At 43.6% G+C, this 15774-nt stretch overlaps 1 protein-coding gene across 5 annotated transcripts in view; it reads right to left on the reverse strand.

Moving 5' to 3' along the window:
- Positions 1–318: 318 nt before the first annotated feature.
- Positions 319–15774, reverse strand: part of PAK1 (p21 (RAC1) activated kinase 1) — a 75999-nt gene continuing 60543 nt past the window's right edge. For all 5 annotated transcript variants that reach the window (XM_053935385.1, XM_053935383.1, XM_053935387.1 and 2 more), the window contains 5 exons: positions 11744–11861; positions 11197–11296; positions 9208–9404; positions 7506–7643; positions 319–5625 (listed from right to left, as the gene is read on the reverse strand). In XM_053935385.1, the coding sequence (XP_053791360.1) occupies positions 5539–5625; positions 7506–7643; positions 9208–9404; positions 11197–11296; positions 11744–11861 (640 nt within the window). In that variant the 3' untranslated portion in view covers positions 319–5538. The remainder of the gene's footprint in view (positions 5626–7505; positions 7644–9207; positions 9405–11196; positions 11297–11743; positions 11862–15774) is intronic.

Here is a 15774-nt window from a genome sequence, read left to right on the forward strand (position 1 = left end):
CTCCTCCTGAGACCAGGAGTCTCAGACACCAAACTTCACCTGCAGAGAAAACAAGCATCCAAGCTTCCCTCTCTTCTTCTTTGAGCTGTGCTCTAGATCCTGCTCCCAGTCTGCTTTCCAGAATATTAACTATGTCCAAACAAGTTAAAAGTCACACTTGCTGCAACAGTTTTTACTGTAGTGACTTTGCTCAATCAAATAAGATCTGATTAATCTAAAACAGGTCAGAGAAACACAACCCCTCCTTCAAACACTCCCATTCATTTCTGCTACCACTGAAAGGATCATTGAAAAAGCAAGTCAAGCAGAACCAAATAATTAATGAAGGTTTTATATGAGGTTTCAATTTTTATTTTTAAAATGGCTGAGCTGACCTGGCACATTAAACAAACCCAGCAGTACAGTACAGAAGTTATGCCAAGGCAGCATGGGGAGAAGTACATTACCCAGCAGATTTTAAAACTGCAACAGCCTCTGTATTTCCAGGTGGGACACAACACAAAGACATCTACCAACAGCAGAGAGCTGCAGTCAGAACTCAGTAGGCGCAGAGCAAAAAGCCTTCTTTACAAACATGAGAGAGAAACTGGGTGGCTGCTGACATGATCCTAAAGCAGAGCTGATCTCAAAAAGACAAGACAGAGGGAATGAGCTACTTGTCATCCACAGAAGCCTGTGTTAAATTAGTTTCTGCTGTTTCACACATTCAGGAAATCTGTCCTCTCTCTTCAGTTCCTTGGCACATCAAGGCCATCTCCTCCGTTCTAGCTCCACTTTTCCTTTTCAGCTGAATTTTGTAATTTTTTGTGAACCTCCTGGATTAGCTCCAGCTCTTAAGCACAAGCTGTGACTCAGAGCCATATTGTTGCTCCACTCTCCACTTTCAGCACCTTTTCCCTTCTCAGGCTCCTTTCTGCTCCCCTCCTTCAGAGACACTGCTGCCTTGAGATACAGCAGGCTGCTGTGGCACTCCCTGAATTTCCTCAGCAACTGTGCAAGTGAAGTTTTAACCTTTGCTTTATCCTACCCTTTGGATCAACTCTGCCTCTCTCCCACCACTCGCTGTAGGCTCCATTCTGGCAGCAAGTTTCTGTCCAGCTCCCATCTGCATTGCAGTTTTGTTGCTGTTGGCCATTCCCTGTCAAAGCTGGCAGCTGCTTCTCTAAGGTCTCACCTTTGCCACCGTCAGTTGTCATTAGCAAAAAACTAAGATCCTACAGCATTCATTATATATATGCTCCATCCAGTTGGCTTATGACCCCAAAATACATTTACAGGCTCTCTATTACAGCTGAAATAAGAAGCCATTAAAAAGTCTTACTGTTTTATGGAGAAAAGATGAGCAGATAATCAGTTCACCTTTAACAATTTTAACATTGAAGATGTTGTCACTCACCAAACAGACTATGCTCTTAATTAGGAATGGGCTTCAAACAACTATTATTCTTGGACACTGGTCAGAACCCATTTTGCTGTCAACCAAGAAGGGTGGGTTCTAAGAAAGCAAGCACCTACTACAGACCATTGCAATCCTTTTTTGCACAGTACTCTGCTGCAAACGTGCCCTACTTACACCAACCTGCGGCGTTTTGAGACAGATGGATCAGGATACTAACAGACATCTCAGCTAAGCTAAGAAGAGTCAGACTTTTATACACCTCACAATCCTGACCAGGCACTTCTCATTCTCAGCACTTTTTCAAAACCAGCCCCATGAAAAGGGGCACCAAATTGGCAACAAAACACTGCAGCAATTCCAGCTGCTTTGCAAAACAGTGGTGTCAATGTGGTGTCTACCCACCAAACCTCTTCTCAAGCCTTAGCCAGATTGTTTAAGTCAACTAAGTGTCTCCATGGAAACCTCCTTTCTCAAGGAGCCTCCTTTGCTGGAGAAATCCCTGCACCCCTTTTGTTTAAAAGAGGAAGGCAGTTTGGTAGGAGCATAATGCCTGCCTAGAGAAGTGCCTGTAGCAACAATTCAGTCAGATTTATGCTCCCTAAAAACACATCCATTCAATGAAGACATTTCAGGGATGGCTAAAGGTGTGCTACTGCTGCTGCAACCAGCTAGTTCTGCTGTGCCCTCCAGCCCTGTCCTGGCTCTTCACTCTCAGCCTCACAGAATATCCTGAGTTAGAAGGGATCCACAAGGATCATTGAGTCCAACTCCTGGCCCTGAGCAGGACAACTCCAAGAATTACACCATGTGACTGAGAGTGCTGTCCAAATAGCCTGCCTTCTTCCCACGTAGTCTCCATACCTCTTTCACACACAAACTCTTCGACAGAAGTCAAAATTGTTTGTTTAAAAAACCTTTAAACCCTAAAAAACCCTAATAACTAAGGTAATACAAAGAATCAATGCCCATTCTTGAAACATACGAAAAGTCTTATTGAAGATACCAATTGATACTCAAATAAGATAACTCTCTGTGTTTAAGAATAGATGAGTTTTATCCTCTCCCTCCACCAAGCCCTTTGTAAATGGTAGGATACAAAATTATTTCTGGTATAAGATTGCTTGAGATCCCCCAAAAAGGAAATCAGCTTTCTGAAAGGACAGTCAAAACAAGTCAATATTTAATGTTCTAATATGGAAGAAAGAACTTTAATATTAGCAGGCAAATTAATAATTAAGGGCTGTGATTAAAAATGGTTTCAACTCAGGCATAAGAGAAAGTTAGGGAGAAAAAAAGGCACCAAAGAAGCCATCAAGTTGTAGTCACTTTCAAGTAACAGCAAGGACTAGATATTCTTGGAAAATAACTTCTGGAGATTAAATTTTAAGTCAGAAAGTCACTATTTAAGAGCCCTCTCTAGACAGGAGTGTGCCGTAGACAGGAAGGGCTCTTTAAAAGCTAACGGAGGTGCTGGTGCCGAGCGACTCACACACAAAAGGAGAGGGGAGGAAAGGGTGCATTTCAGAACAACTAGAACAAAATAAACCCATTCTCTTAAAATTAGGCTAATTACAATTTTTAGAAAATATCTTTAAAGATTTTCTGAGAACATAAAACCACAATGTATCTGGTAACTAGAAACTAGGTCTAGGCACACTGTAGCAATCGCCTCCTTTTCCCACCCACCCATCACAAGTGGGGACAAAACAGCCTGGGACAAGATGACACACAAGCATGGGCACAGTCTTGCAACTTTTCCCAGCAGAAAGACAGACTTTTGGCAACATCCCTCTCCAGCAGCCAACAGAAACGAGGCATGACTGAGTCCATGTGGAAGTCAACGAGACAGAAGCACATTTTAAGATGAGGAATAAACAGTCACTGTTGATCCCTTTTCATTATGCAATAGAAGATCCAGAAGAGCAACTTAAAACACATAAAAATAACCTTTTCTGTCTTGTTTGGGGAAGTTTAGCAGAAATCTTGCTGCAGGCAAATAAACTCCTGTGCATGCTTACAGATAGGGCACATCTGCATTAAGGTTCTCATCTCAATGAGATGCAGAGAAGGGAGTGGGGAAGGGAATCAAAGAGAAGTCAGAGACATTAAACACATTGTGGATCAAATTGAACCCTGCACTGTCTGAAAAGTAGTCAACTGTCAAATCTGCCAGTCAAATGAGATTTTAGATCAAGAGAGATCTAGCCACTAATTGTATTCCTCCCACATATGCCATCCTGAGTCTTCCAGAGGGAATACAAAGTCTTTTTCAAAGGGAATTATTCAAGCATAGTGGCCTTCCATTCCACAATCTCCATCTCTCCAAGCAGATGAGCTCATCAATAGATCATATCCCTTGCCAGGTTGGCAGCTCTACTGTTTTGCCCAAGGAATTCATCCTTGGATACAAGCTTTGTGAGAGGAAACTTAATACTGGGAGAAGAAGTACAAATACCCAGAGGGAGAGAGGCTGCAAATTAGGGGAACAGACTTCACCCCTCAGCCTTTTATCAAACAGTGTCTGCCCTGAAGCACAAAGGATAGGAGAAGGCCCCTGAGAAGCAAAAGAACTCACAAAGTACCTACACCCAGTAAAGCTACTGTAATAACTGTCATGAACCGCGGGGCCACATCAGAAAAATGTTTAATTAAAGCCCAGGTCCAGGGAGGAAAGGGCTGAGCCAGCAGCAGGTTTCAGCATGAAGTAACAAATTTCTGTCCAACAGAAAGATGAGAGGTTACTCCAGAATAGGTTTAAACTCACCCCCTATGTGACCAAAGCAGTACAGAGAAAGCAGCTCCCATCGTTACAATACACATTTTTGTATCATTTTCACTATGTGTAAAGTGGCCCTTGGGAGCCACTTACTATCCCAAAGGACTGCAGAAGAAGAGGTAAAAAACAAGGTTAAATTACTTCATCCAACACATCCAAGTACCTGGTGACCATACGAGCAATGACAGATTTGTCTGGTGACAGTGAATTCTCCAGCTCTCCTCTATCCCCGAGTTAAGAAACACAGCAGTCACTTTATTAAAAATCAGTATACAGTTTAACATAAGCCCAGTGTTTACAACCAGTCCCTCTTCTAGTAGTTCCAGGTTTCCTGTTGTTTTACAGACTATTGGCAACCCAAGGAATCAGTAGCATAAAGAAACCATCATTTCAAAAAATTCGTGTCCCCACATGTCCACAGAGAAAGCAGCATCCATTATCAGTTTGTTTTCCACTGGACTTGCTCTAAGAAACAAGAGTTTTCAACATATTTTGCTGACAAATCTTGTCTTTACAATAGTAACTGCTCTGTTTGTTAATCACACAGGGCAGCATCTCTAAAAAGCCTCACAGCACTGATAAAATAACCCTAAAAGACCTCTCTGTCATTTTTTTCCCTGCGATTTGTTTCCTAGAACAACAAAAATTATTTGAGATTTGTTTAACTAGTAGATGTGCCACTAAAGGGGGAAGGAGGGAGTAGGGGGCAGTTCACACCACTTGGCAAAGAGATCATCCATGAATTAAGTTCTTCAATGGCTGCAGGAAGCACGCAGAGGCTTTATCCATGCTTCCTCGAAGCATCCAGCAGTGCTGCAGGAGGGATGCACCTTCACCCCCTCGTTCCCCTCTCAGCTGACAGCTGTTCACATTGCTGCTGCCTGCTTCCTTCCCTCCTCGAGTCATCCAAAGCACAGAGCAGCCTCCACGGTGTAACAGCAGCTTGGCAGAAGCAGGCAAAGTGCAGCCAGCAAAAGATTTAATTTATTAAGATAAACATGGCATAAGGCTCCACGTTATTTTTAAAAATAAACACAATAAGAAATATGAAAACAAACTGGCTTCACTACATGTAGGTCAGGTTCAGATGCTCTTAGAAAGATCTTCTCATCCATACGAAATATTCTTCCCCTCTCGTCCCCATCACGAGGATGGAAGGACAGTTCACCACGTAAGATCAGCTATGTCCCATTGTGCGCCCTTCCACATACAGCGAACGATGCCTCTGCCACCCTTCAGAGCAAGTCAAAGTTTTAAGAACACCCCTGTGAAGAAGGAGCAGAAGGGGAGAAGGGCAAGTAATTCAGTCTCTGAAATGAACATCTAAAAGTCTTGATGCGATGACTGTGTTGACTTCACCACTTTAATGGTTGTTCTTGGCTGCCTCTTTAGCTGCAATAATCAGAGGAGTGAGACTGGATAGAGGCTTTGCAATTTTCAAGAACTGGTGCTAGGACAAAACAAAAAGAGAAATGGTTAGATTTTTCAGAAGATGCCCCAGAAGTGGCAATTCTAAGCATTTTCACCTAAACCCATATGAAATCTAAGAAATCTACTCTAGTCTCTGAACACATGAATCCAGAAGCTCTGGATTCTATGACAAAATTTTGGGGATTGCCTGAAGTGATGAAGAGATTTGCACCCAACACATGCTAAATTATCCAATGTTTGCGTATGTTCAAGATCAAACAAAACTCAGCAAATTCCCCTAGGGAATTATAAAGCTGTAAAATCTATAGTGAAATCCAGTGAAAAGAAGGTGTACTAAAATCAACCCATGTGTTTCAGACACAAAAGAGAGGGCTCCATGCAGGAATCACCTCTCATTTCCCTGTTCCCCAGTGTCACAGGTCTGGAGAAAGCACTGCCTTTGTCTTCTACCAGATATCAGAAATTTGCAAAGCAGCTGAAATTTGGGAGAGCAGCAAAGAGCTTGCAACACAACACCATCCAGTCTCCTATAGAGGGGCTCTTCTTGAAATAAAACAATATTGATTATCAAAACAGCTCTCAGGTGAGAGTGAAGGGCAAGTCCACAAGCTGTTCTGAAAACAAAAAGCAACAAACCACAAGACTTCTGAGCACCAGAAGAGATCAATCATCCAAGGCAACATGCTTCAGAGATGGAAAAAAGTAAAAAGTAAAAATTCAGAGGCCACAGGGTAGTTAAGAACAGGCTGAAGTGTTACAGTCAGAATGTTCTCTTGCTCTGAGGAACAGAACATAACTTCTTTCTGATATTTTAGGACTGAAAAGTCCAGAAGAAAAAATGATCTTTCAGCTACCACCATACTGGCAGACATTTATGCTTCATTATAGTTACAGAAGGCAGCAACACATGCAAGTCTGAGCCCACTACACAAATTAGTGGAGAGAAAGGAAAACAAAACGGAAACTGTCGGATACTTAAGGTCTGAGTGTTCCTTATCATAGATCTATTTTATAAAGACTTACATATTCTACCCTCATGGCAAATTTGACAGAAAGAACACACAAAACACTCCTCTCATCCATGTTGATAAAAATCCTGGCAGCTTGGTCCTCAACTTTCACTGTGAGTTCAGACTAAGACACCAGGTTTTCAGTGAAATATCTTATTATAGGGTGGTGAGGCACTGGCACAGGCTGTCCAGAGAAGCTGTGGATACCACATCGCTGGAACTATTCAAGACCAGGTTATATGGGGCTTTGAGCAGCCTGATCTAGTAGAAAGTGTTCCTGCCCATGGCTGGGGAAGTGGAACCAGAGGATCTTTAAGGTCCCTTCCAATCCAAGCCGTTCTATAATTAAGATATCTCACAAGCTTTGTCCCGTCACCTCTGTAAGGAGTAGTATCAGGCAAAATGTAGTAAAAGTGAACTGCTCCAGTTAATTGAAGCCATGAACACTTCAAAGAGCTTCGTGATCCTTCCTCCCAAAAGAACACAGCCAGAGTATCTGACAGCTAGAAGCCTTCCTGCTGTCCAAGCTGGAACAAGCATGACAAGACAACACACACAGATGATCCCAGCCACCTGAAGAAACCACAGGAATAAGAGGGCTCAGCATCTGGCAGGCCTGGGACACAGCTATTATTTGAGTCTGGACACAGAACACACTGCACAGCTGCTGCCAGTAGCCAGTACTGGAAAGGGAGTAGTCTGTTATCTCTTTATTATAGATTTTTCTTTGAGAGCTGTGGTTTTCAGTTGTTTTCCCCTGAGAGGTTACCTTACCTTGTGCTTTCAGCTGATGCAGTATTTAAGACCTCAAACAAGATCTCATCCCTGAGCCCGGCCTCACTCAGGATTGTGTGATTATATTGTTTCAGTCTTGCTCCCCACCACCTACCTGTAGCAGCTCTTTTGCAGAACCTCTCTTTTCCACGTCCATTTCAAGACAGCGATTTAAGAAGTCTCGGAATATGGGTGAAAGCTTTTCTGGATTCTGCAGTTCTGGAGTCCCGTTAGTAGCAATGAGATACAGGGCCTGAGACAAAAGCAAGCACCCAGGAAACAGGAGGTTAGGAAGATTAGATTCCGTCTCCGGATTAGAGACACCCATTTCTCCTCTCCCTCCCCACAGTTCAATAGGGAGGAAAAAACCCCACCTTATCAGGGTCACTAATCAATGGCTACATTTCAGCAAACAGCTGCCAGCAAATAGCTGGCAGCAAATAGCTGCCAGCCCTATTTTTTTGTGGATGAGATCCAATCTTTTGTTGTTTTACCCTTGTAATCTGGATTTGGATCCTGCAGCCCTCTCAAGAGATTACAAGGACAAAAACAACATTCCAGACCCTGTTTACATAGGGAAGTTAACTGGCACAATTTTATCATTACTCCTGTAGTGACTATATCCTCATGGGAAGGTAACCCTGACTAAATAGATTTTTTTCTGTTGGTATTCTGCCTGAGTGCACAAGGCCTAAAACATCAACACTATAAAGATGCAGCTGGCTCCTTATGAAGAATGTCCAGCAGACCCTTGGGCATCTTTTCTGCAGGAAGAAAGAGTTTTGCTGCTGCTTGGGGATAAAGCACTCATATACATCCTCCTCTGAGAAACAAGAGACTGAAAATTCATCCATTTCAGGATTTCATGTGAGAAACTTCCTGGATTAATTTTCAAGAGAAACAGAAATCTGTCAGAGACTTGTTAATATACAGGCTTTTTGAGCACATCACTCAACATGTCCCATGGGAGCAGTCTGATAGCCTGGGAATTGGCATAAATTGAGTTAAATGAAGCCAAAGTATTGTTACTTTAACTCAGCACTGTTTTATTCCTTATAGTCTTCTTGGCTGCTACACTTTTGTCCCAAAAATCCCCTCCATTGCAAGAGATGGGAAAAAAAAGTTAAACATAATTTTTCTAGATTCCTCCAACCCATATAACTGGGGAAAAAGCCATAAACCTAGCTTATATTAAGAGCAGTGATGTCCCTACATCCTGACAGCGCATCTCCTTTTGTTAATAATTAAACAAAGGAAAGACATCAAGAGGCTTAAGCCCCGTCTAAAGGCTTATTACACTTCGAATTTTACTTGGAGCATGCAAGGAGAAAGAATTTGCCCTTAGGAAAAAATTGCTACCAGAATAGAATTTAATATAATCACAGAAACATAGACTGGTTTGGGCTGAAAGGGACCTTAAAGATCACCTAGTTCCAATACCCCTGCCATGGGCAGGGAACCTTCCACTACACCAGGTTGCTCAGAGGAGAATTCTCTCATTTACAGGGTAGAAAGTTTGAACACATGACTGCTTTGTTCCCTTAAGGTAGAACTTCTGCCTCTATAGCATCCCAGAAAGTGGGAAATTATGAGTGTGCATGATCTAATTCAGAGAAGAACCCACATCTCTGCTACCCAGAGCAAACCATGGCTTTCAACTAAGACTATCTCAGTCTTCTCACTATGACATCTTAGGTGGCCACAGGATCCTTTGAGTTAGACAGGGCTGGAGGTGACAAAACCACACCAGAGGATTCACATGAGCTCAGTTCCACCAGCAGCTTAGTGAAGACCTGAGGAGAAAAGCACTTGCTTACTCTCAGAGGGTTCTCATTGAGGTAGGGGGGCTCTCCTTCGATCATCTCGATGGCCATGATCCCCAAAGACCAGATATCCACTTTGGGCCCGTAAGCTTTCCGCGTCACCACTTCCGGGGCCATCCAGTACGGCGTGCCCACCATGGTGCTGCGCTTGCTCTGCTCAGGAGTGATCTGGGCACAGAAGCCAAAGTCAGCTGGAAAATTAAAATAGGGTGGAGGGAAAAGACATAGGAGTCAGCAAGTTTCTCCAAAAACAACTCTTACTGACACCAGAGCTACAGAACACTTCACCCTGCTGCACTGTCTGGGGTGCTGCTGCTGCAACTGTGACAGGAGGAGTGTTTTTGTGGCTAACACAGAGGATGGTGTTTAGAGCTAAGTTTCTAAACCCGGCTCTCTAGGGCCATGAGGATTCTAGAGCTGCTGACTTTTCTGTGTGAAAGATGGGGATTGGGAAATAACCACACACAGAAGTTAAGACACTCACCTGTGTTGCAGTAAAACACAGATGTTACACACTACGTAATATATGGCCTAAAGACCATTCCTGGGTATGGGAAAACAGGAATTAATGCAAGTCTGATCTAGATACACCCCCCAGACCACAGGCTGTACTGTCTGGTGATATTTTTGGTCCATGGGTATTACTTCCCCTGTAGACATATCATCCTTCAAGCAGCATTTATTTTATAGAGCAAAGAGTGTTCAGAATAAATTTAAAGTACCTATATTCATATTGATTATTTTCTTTGAACAGAGAGAAAGGTGGAGGGTCTTCACATAAAGATTGCTGAGCCCTATGTTTTATTTATATTTGGCTCACCAAAAGAAAACTAAATCTGTTCTTGTGAGCCCAGCAGAATCAACACAGCAAGATGCACCGCCCATCCTGACCCCCTGTGGCATCACAGGTCTAATTTTAGGGAGAATTATGAAAATTAGACTGATTCCTAGCTGAGTTTTCATCAAGGGTAAATACCAGGAAAGGACATATGGTTCATAAACAGGGCAAATTTCCAGCAGAACCAACAAGCAGCTCAGATCCAGAAGGTTACTGCATCATATCCACAGGGATTTATCTAACTTTAAACTACAGTCTGGTACCAGCACATTGTGCTCAAATAAGTTATTCCATAAGAATAGAGCACTTTGGCCCCCATCAGTTATTCATTACTAAAGCTCCTGAGACCTGGCTCTATCAAAGTTCAGCTTTAGTTTAAACAGCAGTTATGTGCAAAAAACCCCACCTTCTTACTCAGCATATCTGCACTCTGAATTTTGAGTCATATCTGCTGTCGCTGCCGACAAAAATAGATTTATTTATGCCTGCTGGGTGCAAGCCAACAGAACTGAGAGGAAGAAAAAGGGAGCACCATTCTGTTAGAACTATAGGTGGAAAATCATATCTCCCTGGTTTCCAGGGTTATCTCTGCATGGACAATGACAAGCACAACAGCTACCTTAGCACCCATTGGGAAGACCAGTCTCAAGATTTTCATTACTACTGATACCACAAGGAGGAGACAACATTTAGGCTCCAGTCTGGGTTGGCATTGTAACATTAAATGATTTCTAGTTACACAATTTTCAATTCTCCCTCCGCATCCCCTGCCCCTTGAGTACCTGCAGTATTTTCCAGACTGAAGAGGTTGTTCATAAATAAAGACTTCTAGCCTTACACCTTCCAACTCAGCTTTCTGGACTGGAGTAGCATTAAAATACTGTTATTCTAGTTCACATAAACAGATGGCCCAAAGCTAAGCAAAGCCCAAGCCTTGCTTCAAGTCTGGTATCAGTTCACAAGGATTTGTGTTTGCCAATCTCCATTAAAACGAATGCCACAGAAATATCTACAGTACCATTTCTACAGCCTGTTCATCATGACAGCATCAAGCATCTCAAATACCCATCTCCTTAAAATGCCTGGCCCAGAGCAGATAACTGGCACGGGTTGATAAGTCATCAGCAGTAACATTCCCTGCATACTTAGTTTGACAGAGCCATCCATTCCCAGCAGGATGTTGTCACTCTTGATGTCCCTGTGAATAACTTGGTTTGAATGGAGGAATTCCAGGGCTTGGAGACACTGAAAAATAATTGAGATATTCTTACTACGCATGAAATGGTTCACCAGTCACAGTTAGCCAACTAAAGGACTCAAACAGACTATGCATTTTTGGTAGTAAGGGCACAGTGTGTTAGGACCTTTCGTATCTTTGGTATGTGCAGGGCCACAGAGAGAAGTCACACTGGGATCAGCAGGTCCTAGGAGGACAAGTTAGTCCCAAAAGATTTGAAGAACAGACAAAACCAAGAGGATCCCACCCCAATTTCCCACTCTAGTTCCTGCCTCTGGGGTGAAACATGAGGCTTGCATTAGAATTGTATGCTGCATCCTCACAGGTGAAATCCATCCTCTAAAAGAATGATTGTCACATTACAGAAGCTGGAAACATTTCCATGGAGTCAGTGACAGGTTGTGGAAAGTCTGTGTCCCATTCCCAACCAGAGCTCCCTCTGAGTGCTGCCTCACCTCCCGGCACACGGCGGCGATTTGTCCCTCGTCCATGCAGGTCTCCGTTACGACATCGGTTAGGGAGCCTCCTGCCAAGTACTCCATCACCACCCAGAGCTCTTCTCCTACAAGGTAACTGAAGAGCCCACGCTAGGTTTTAAAACCAGAATGCACAGGGGTTTAAAGCTCTCTTACAAGTTCAATACAAACAAGAGCTGCAATTAACAGTATTGGGGAACCACGTGCTCCTGGTACTTTCTGTGCGTGGGAGCATCTGATCACAACCTGAATGATCAAAGAGAAGCATGAGTGCAGAATGATGAGGAGAGATGTAGTGGGAGAGCTGGCTACAAGTTTCCTGTACATAAAAGAAAGGCTGAATTTTTCTGCCATGGAAAGGATGCAGACCAAGATGGAGACCTGACCTTACAACTTCTCCCACTGCTGGGAGAGAAGGCAAAGAGCTACTACTCAAGGATGGGGTCCAAGCATGCAACCCAGATATTTGGCACACAGCAATGGCTTCTGAGGGCTCTTGCACCAGACGAGGTGGCTGGGGGCTGTTTCATTACTCCTGGCATCCTGCTGTCCTAAGCAACTGACTGCTTTGCCTCAGGCCCAGGGACAGTTCTGGGTGACACAAAAGTTGGCTACCCACAATCAATCACAAGAAAGCACTTCTTTTTTAAGCACTGTGCACTTGAAAACCACCTCAATCTTTTCCACATTATCAAACTGGTCTGTGATTTGGTCTGAAAATTTCAGAACCATTCATAAAGGCAAAGGAGTACACCTTATTGAATGAAACAGCAATTCTAAAGACTTAAAAAATGAAACTCCTAAAAGGTAGGTCTTTTCTAAAAAAGGCTCACAGGAAGATGGGGAGGAGATAGCTGAGATGAGAGTAGCTTTTCTCAGTCACTTGGGATATTCCTTTCTGCTGAGTGTGTGTGTACCTATGTTTAAAAGTGGAAAACATGAGATGAAGACTTCAGCAATAACTCATTAAAAACTAAAAAAAGAATCAAAAAAACCCAAAACAACCTAACAAAAAAGAAATCAAAGAAAAAACAAACAAATAAAAAAAAACCCCACCAACTATTTCTGCCCCTTTTTGGACCCATCAACACAAACTTCCATGACCAATAAATACATCAGGATGACACATTCCTGGAGGAAGGAATCATCAGTATGAAAACCCACCTTTTCAGCCTATCCTGTCATTTTTCAAGTGAGTGGACAAATGAATCAAAAGTGAGATGACAGAGAATGTAATTAAAAGCTTCATCTGGCATTAGAGTTCATAAAGGATACATTTGCTTTGCTGTAAAACTCTGATCCTACTGAGGAATGGATTTGCCAGGAGCCAAATGCCAAAGATGGGATAGGCATTAGTGAACAACTAGGTAGAAAGTGACAGTAAAGGAGAAAGAAGCCATTAAGCTTTGCATGGAAAATAGACAGAGATGAGTGAGACATCACAGGAGTGAGCAAGGTGCGATATTTGCCCCCAAAGGACACACTGACAACACTAAGCTGATGAAAAAAATCCCCCTAATTATTGGTCTGAGCTACATCTGGATGACAGCAGTGTTACAGTTATGGACAGCTTTTAATTCCAGAGACAAAGTGGGTGTCTTGGTTTGCTGATGCTGAGGATTATGTAGGGAGGTGCCATCTGCAGATTCTTCCAGGATACAAAGCCCAAGGGCACAGGGCTGTGCTCCTGCAGCAGAGAGGTCTCAAACTCCACTATGGAACAGAAGCTGATGCACTGGCATTTTTTCTTCCCAGCATTACAACTCCAGCAAGACCAGTACCACCTGCAGAGCAGCCCCTCTGAGTGAGAGAGGAGCTGCAAGACTGCTTTCAGAAGCACTCCTGCTAACTCTGTGGGTCATTTACTTTCTGTTGGGCTCTGAAAGCCCAACTCTATCCACACTCTTCCTTCCTGCCCCTATGCCGTAGCTACTTCTTCATTTCTGCCAAATCAGGCTCTCTTCAGATTTTATCAGCACCCTCTCAACACATCACCCACCATGGACATCACAAGGTTTCCCTTCACTGCCAGTAGCAGCCCAAATCCACTCTCTGCAGCCCAAATGCACTTGACTGTAAGAATGAGGGCAGAATGGGCTCTTTGCATGACATTCTCAGGTTCCACATGCTGGGAGCAAGCTGGTATCTCTCTTCAGCCAAAATAGATGGAGCGAGCCAAGAACCACACTGTGAAACCAAAGCTGATCCATGAGCAGCCACAAACATGTGCCAAGATCCTGGCAACTCAATAATTGATAAATTTGACATAACAGACATGGAGGGGAACTTAACAGTGGCTCCCTGCCAGCTGTCACCAAAGGAATGTCATTCCAGGGTGGTACTGTCTCAGGGATCTTTCCACTCTCTTACCAATCTTAGTCACTGAGCTGCCCACTGTTGGCATGACTCAAACCCACTCTCTCAGCAGCTCTAGAGACACCACCAGGAAGTCCATACACCTACACGCTGCTCTGATGCGACATCAGGGACAGCATGGTGTAACATATTGTCACCCACCCAATGGCTTTATTGGCAGTAAGAAAAACCTGGTGAAAATCTGCAAGGAAGAAGGAGATGGTCTACAGCTTTCTCTTCATCCATCTGCAAGAGCGAGTAATGTCTGATCCCGTAAGGTGCTCCTCAGCCTCCACTTAGATACCTTAGGAAGCTGTTCACCAAGCCCTCTCTATCACAAATACACACTCTTTATTGATGAAACTGATGGAATTTGAGTCGCTCAGAAGCACAAGTTCAGTCATTACAGAATTTTGCACCAGTAACATGCTACCAACATGCAAACATGAATGTAGCCTGGAAAGAAACCAGTGTGTTCTTGTAGCATGACTGTCTTACATCTCCAGCTTTATTCATTGACCACCAATCCTTACTACATTTTGGGGTTGGGGTAAAACGAGGCTACCACTTATTTAGGGGTTTATTAAGTTAAGGAGTTGTTCAAAACAAAACTAAAGGGCAGGAGTTTGCTTTGCCTAGCGTTGGGCATCTGATGCCCATGTTTAGATGGCTGAGTTCAGAAGCAGGGCTCTGAGGGCCTCTTTCAGGCAGCAGAAAGGAACTGGCACCTCCAGCAGGTAACTCAGCATAAGTGGCTGTTTGTCTGTACAGAAGACTAGTGTCACTGTCCTCAGAGCCAGATGCTTCTAAATCCACCTCCTAAGTACAGCTGAATTAGGCCATGTCACTATCTTGAATATCACAGCACACCTTTGTGCAACACTGGCCACGACGACTGCAGCAGAAAAGCTGCTTAACCCCAAGCAAGTAGGCCATGCAGTTAACAGAGGACAAAGAACAGGAAACCCTTGCATAAGGGCAGGAGCTGAGAGAGCTGGTTTATGCCAATGACTACCTTGCAGCTCCCATTAGGGACTCAGAAGGGGAGACTGTAACAGAACCAGAAAGCAGAAACCAGGCCCCGCAGTGATCAGCACATCTTCCTCCCCCTCCTTCAGCAGAAGGCAGAAGCCAGTAAGTGGCATCCAAATATCAGCTTAATTCAGCACTTGGGAAGCACAGGCACATTTAGGCTGGGTATGAGGGACACAGCTCCCCAGCAACAGAATCCTGCAGTTGCAGAGCTGAAGTGGCATAATAGGCACAAGAACCCCCATGTTCATCCCAGTTGCTGTTCTGTCCATGTGCAGCACTCAAACAAAAGCTAACCCCTCTGAAAAAGATTAGTGAAAGTGGAGGACAAAAGCAGCAACTTTTGTTGCTGAAAGTTTGAACAAGACAGCAGGACATGGAGCTATCCTGCAGCTGGGATGCACTGGCTAGACAAGGCAAGTGAATGTACACAGCGATGCTCTCTAATGGGAAGAGCCTGTCTCTCAAACAGTTTTGTCAAAACAAAGCCTCTAATGAGCCAGAGGAAAATAACAGTTCTAGCCCAGATGCAATTCTTGACCACTTGTTTTATTTTACACTGGTAACATTCTTCTCTCTCTAGGAAGAGGGCGTGTGCCCAGCATCAGATCGCTGCACACACA

Source organism: Vidua chalybeata, chromosome 2, assembly GCF_026979565.1.
Source record: "Vidua chalybeata isolate OUT-0048 chromosome 2, bVidCha1 merged haplotype, whole genome shotgun sequence".
In the NCBI taxonomy this organism is placed as follows: domain Eukaryota; kingdom Metazoa; phylum Chordata; class Aves; order Passeriformes; family Viduidae; genus Vidua; species Vidua chalybeata.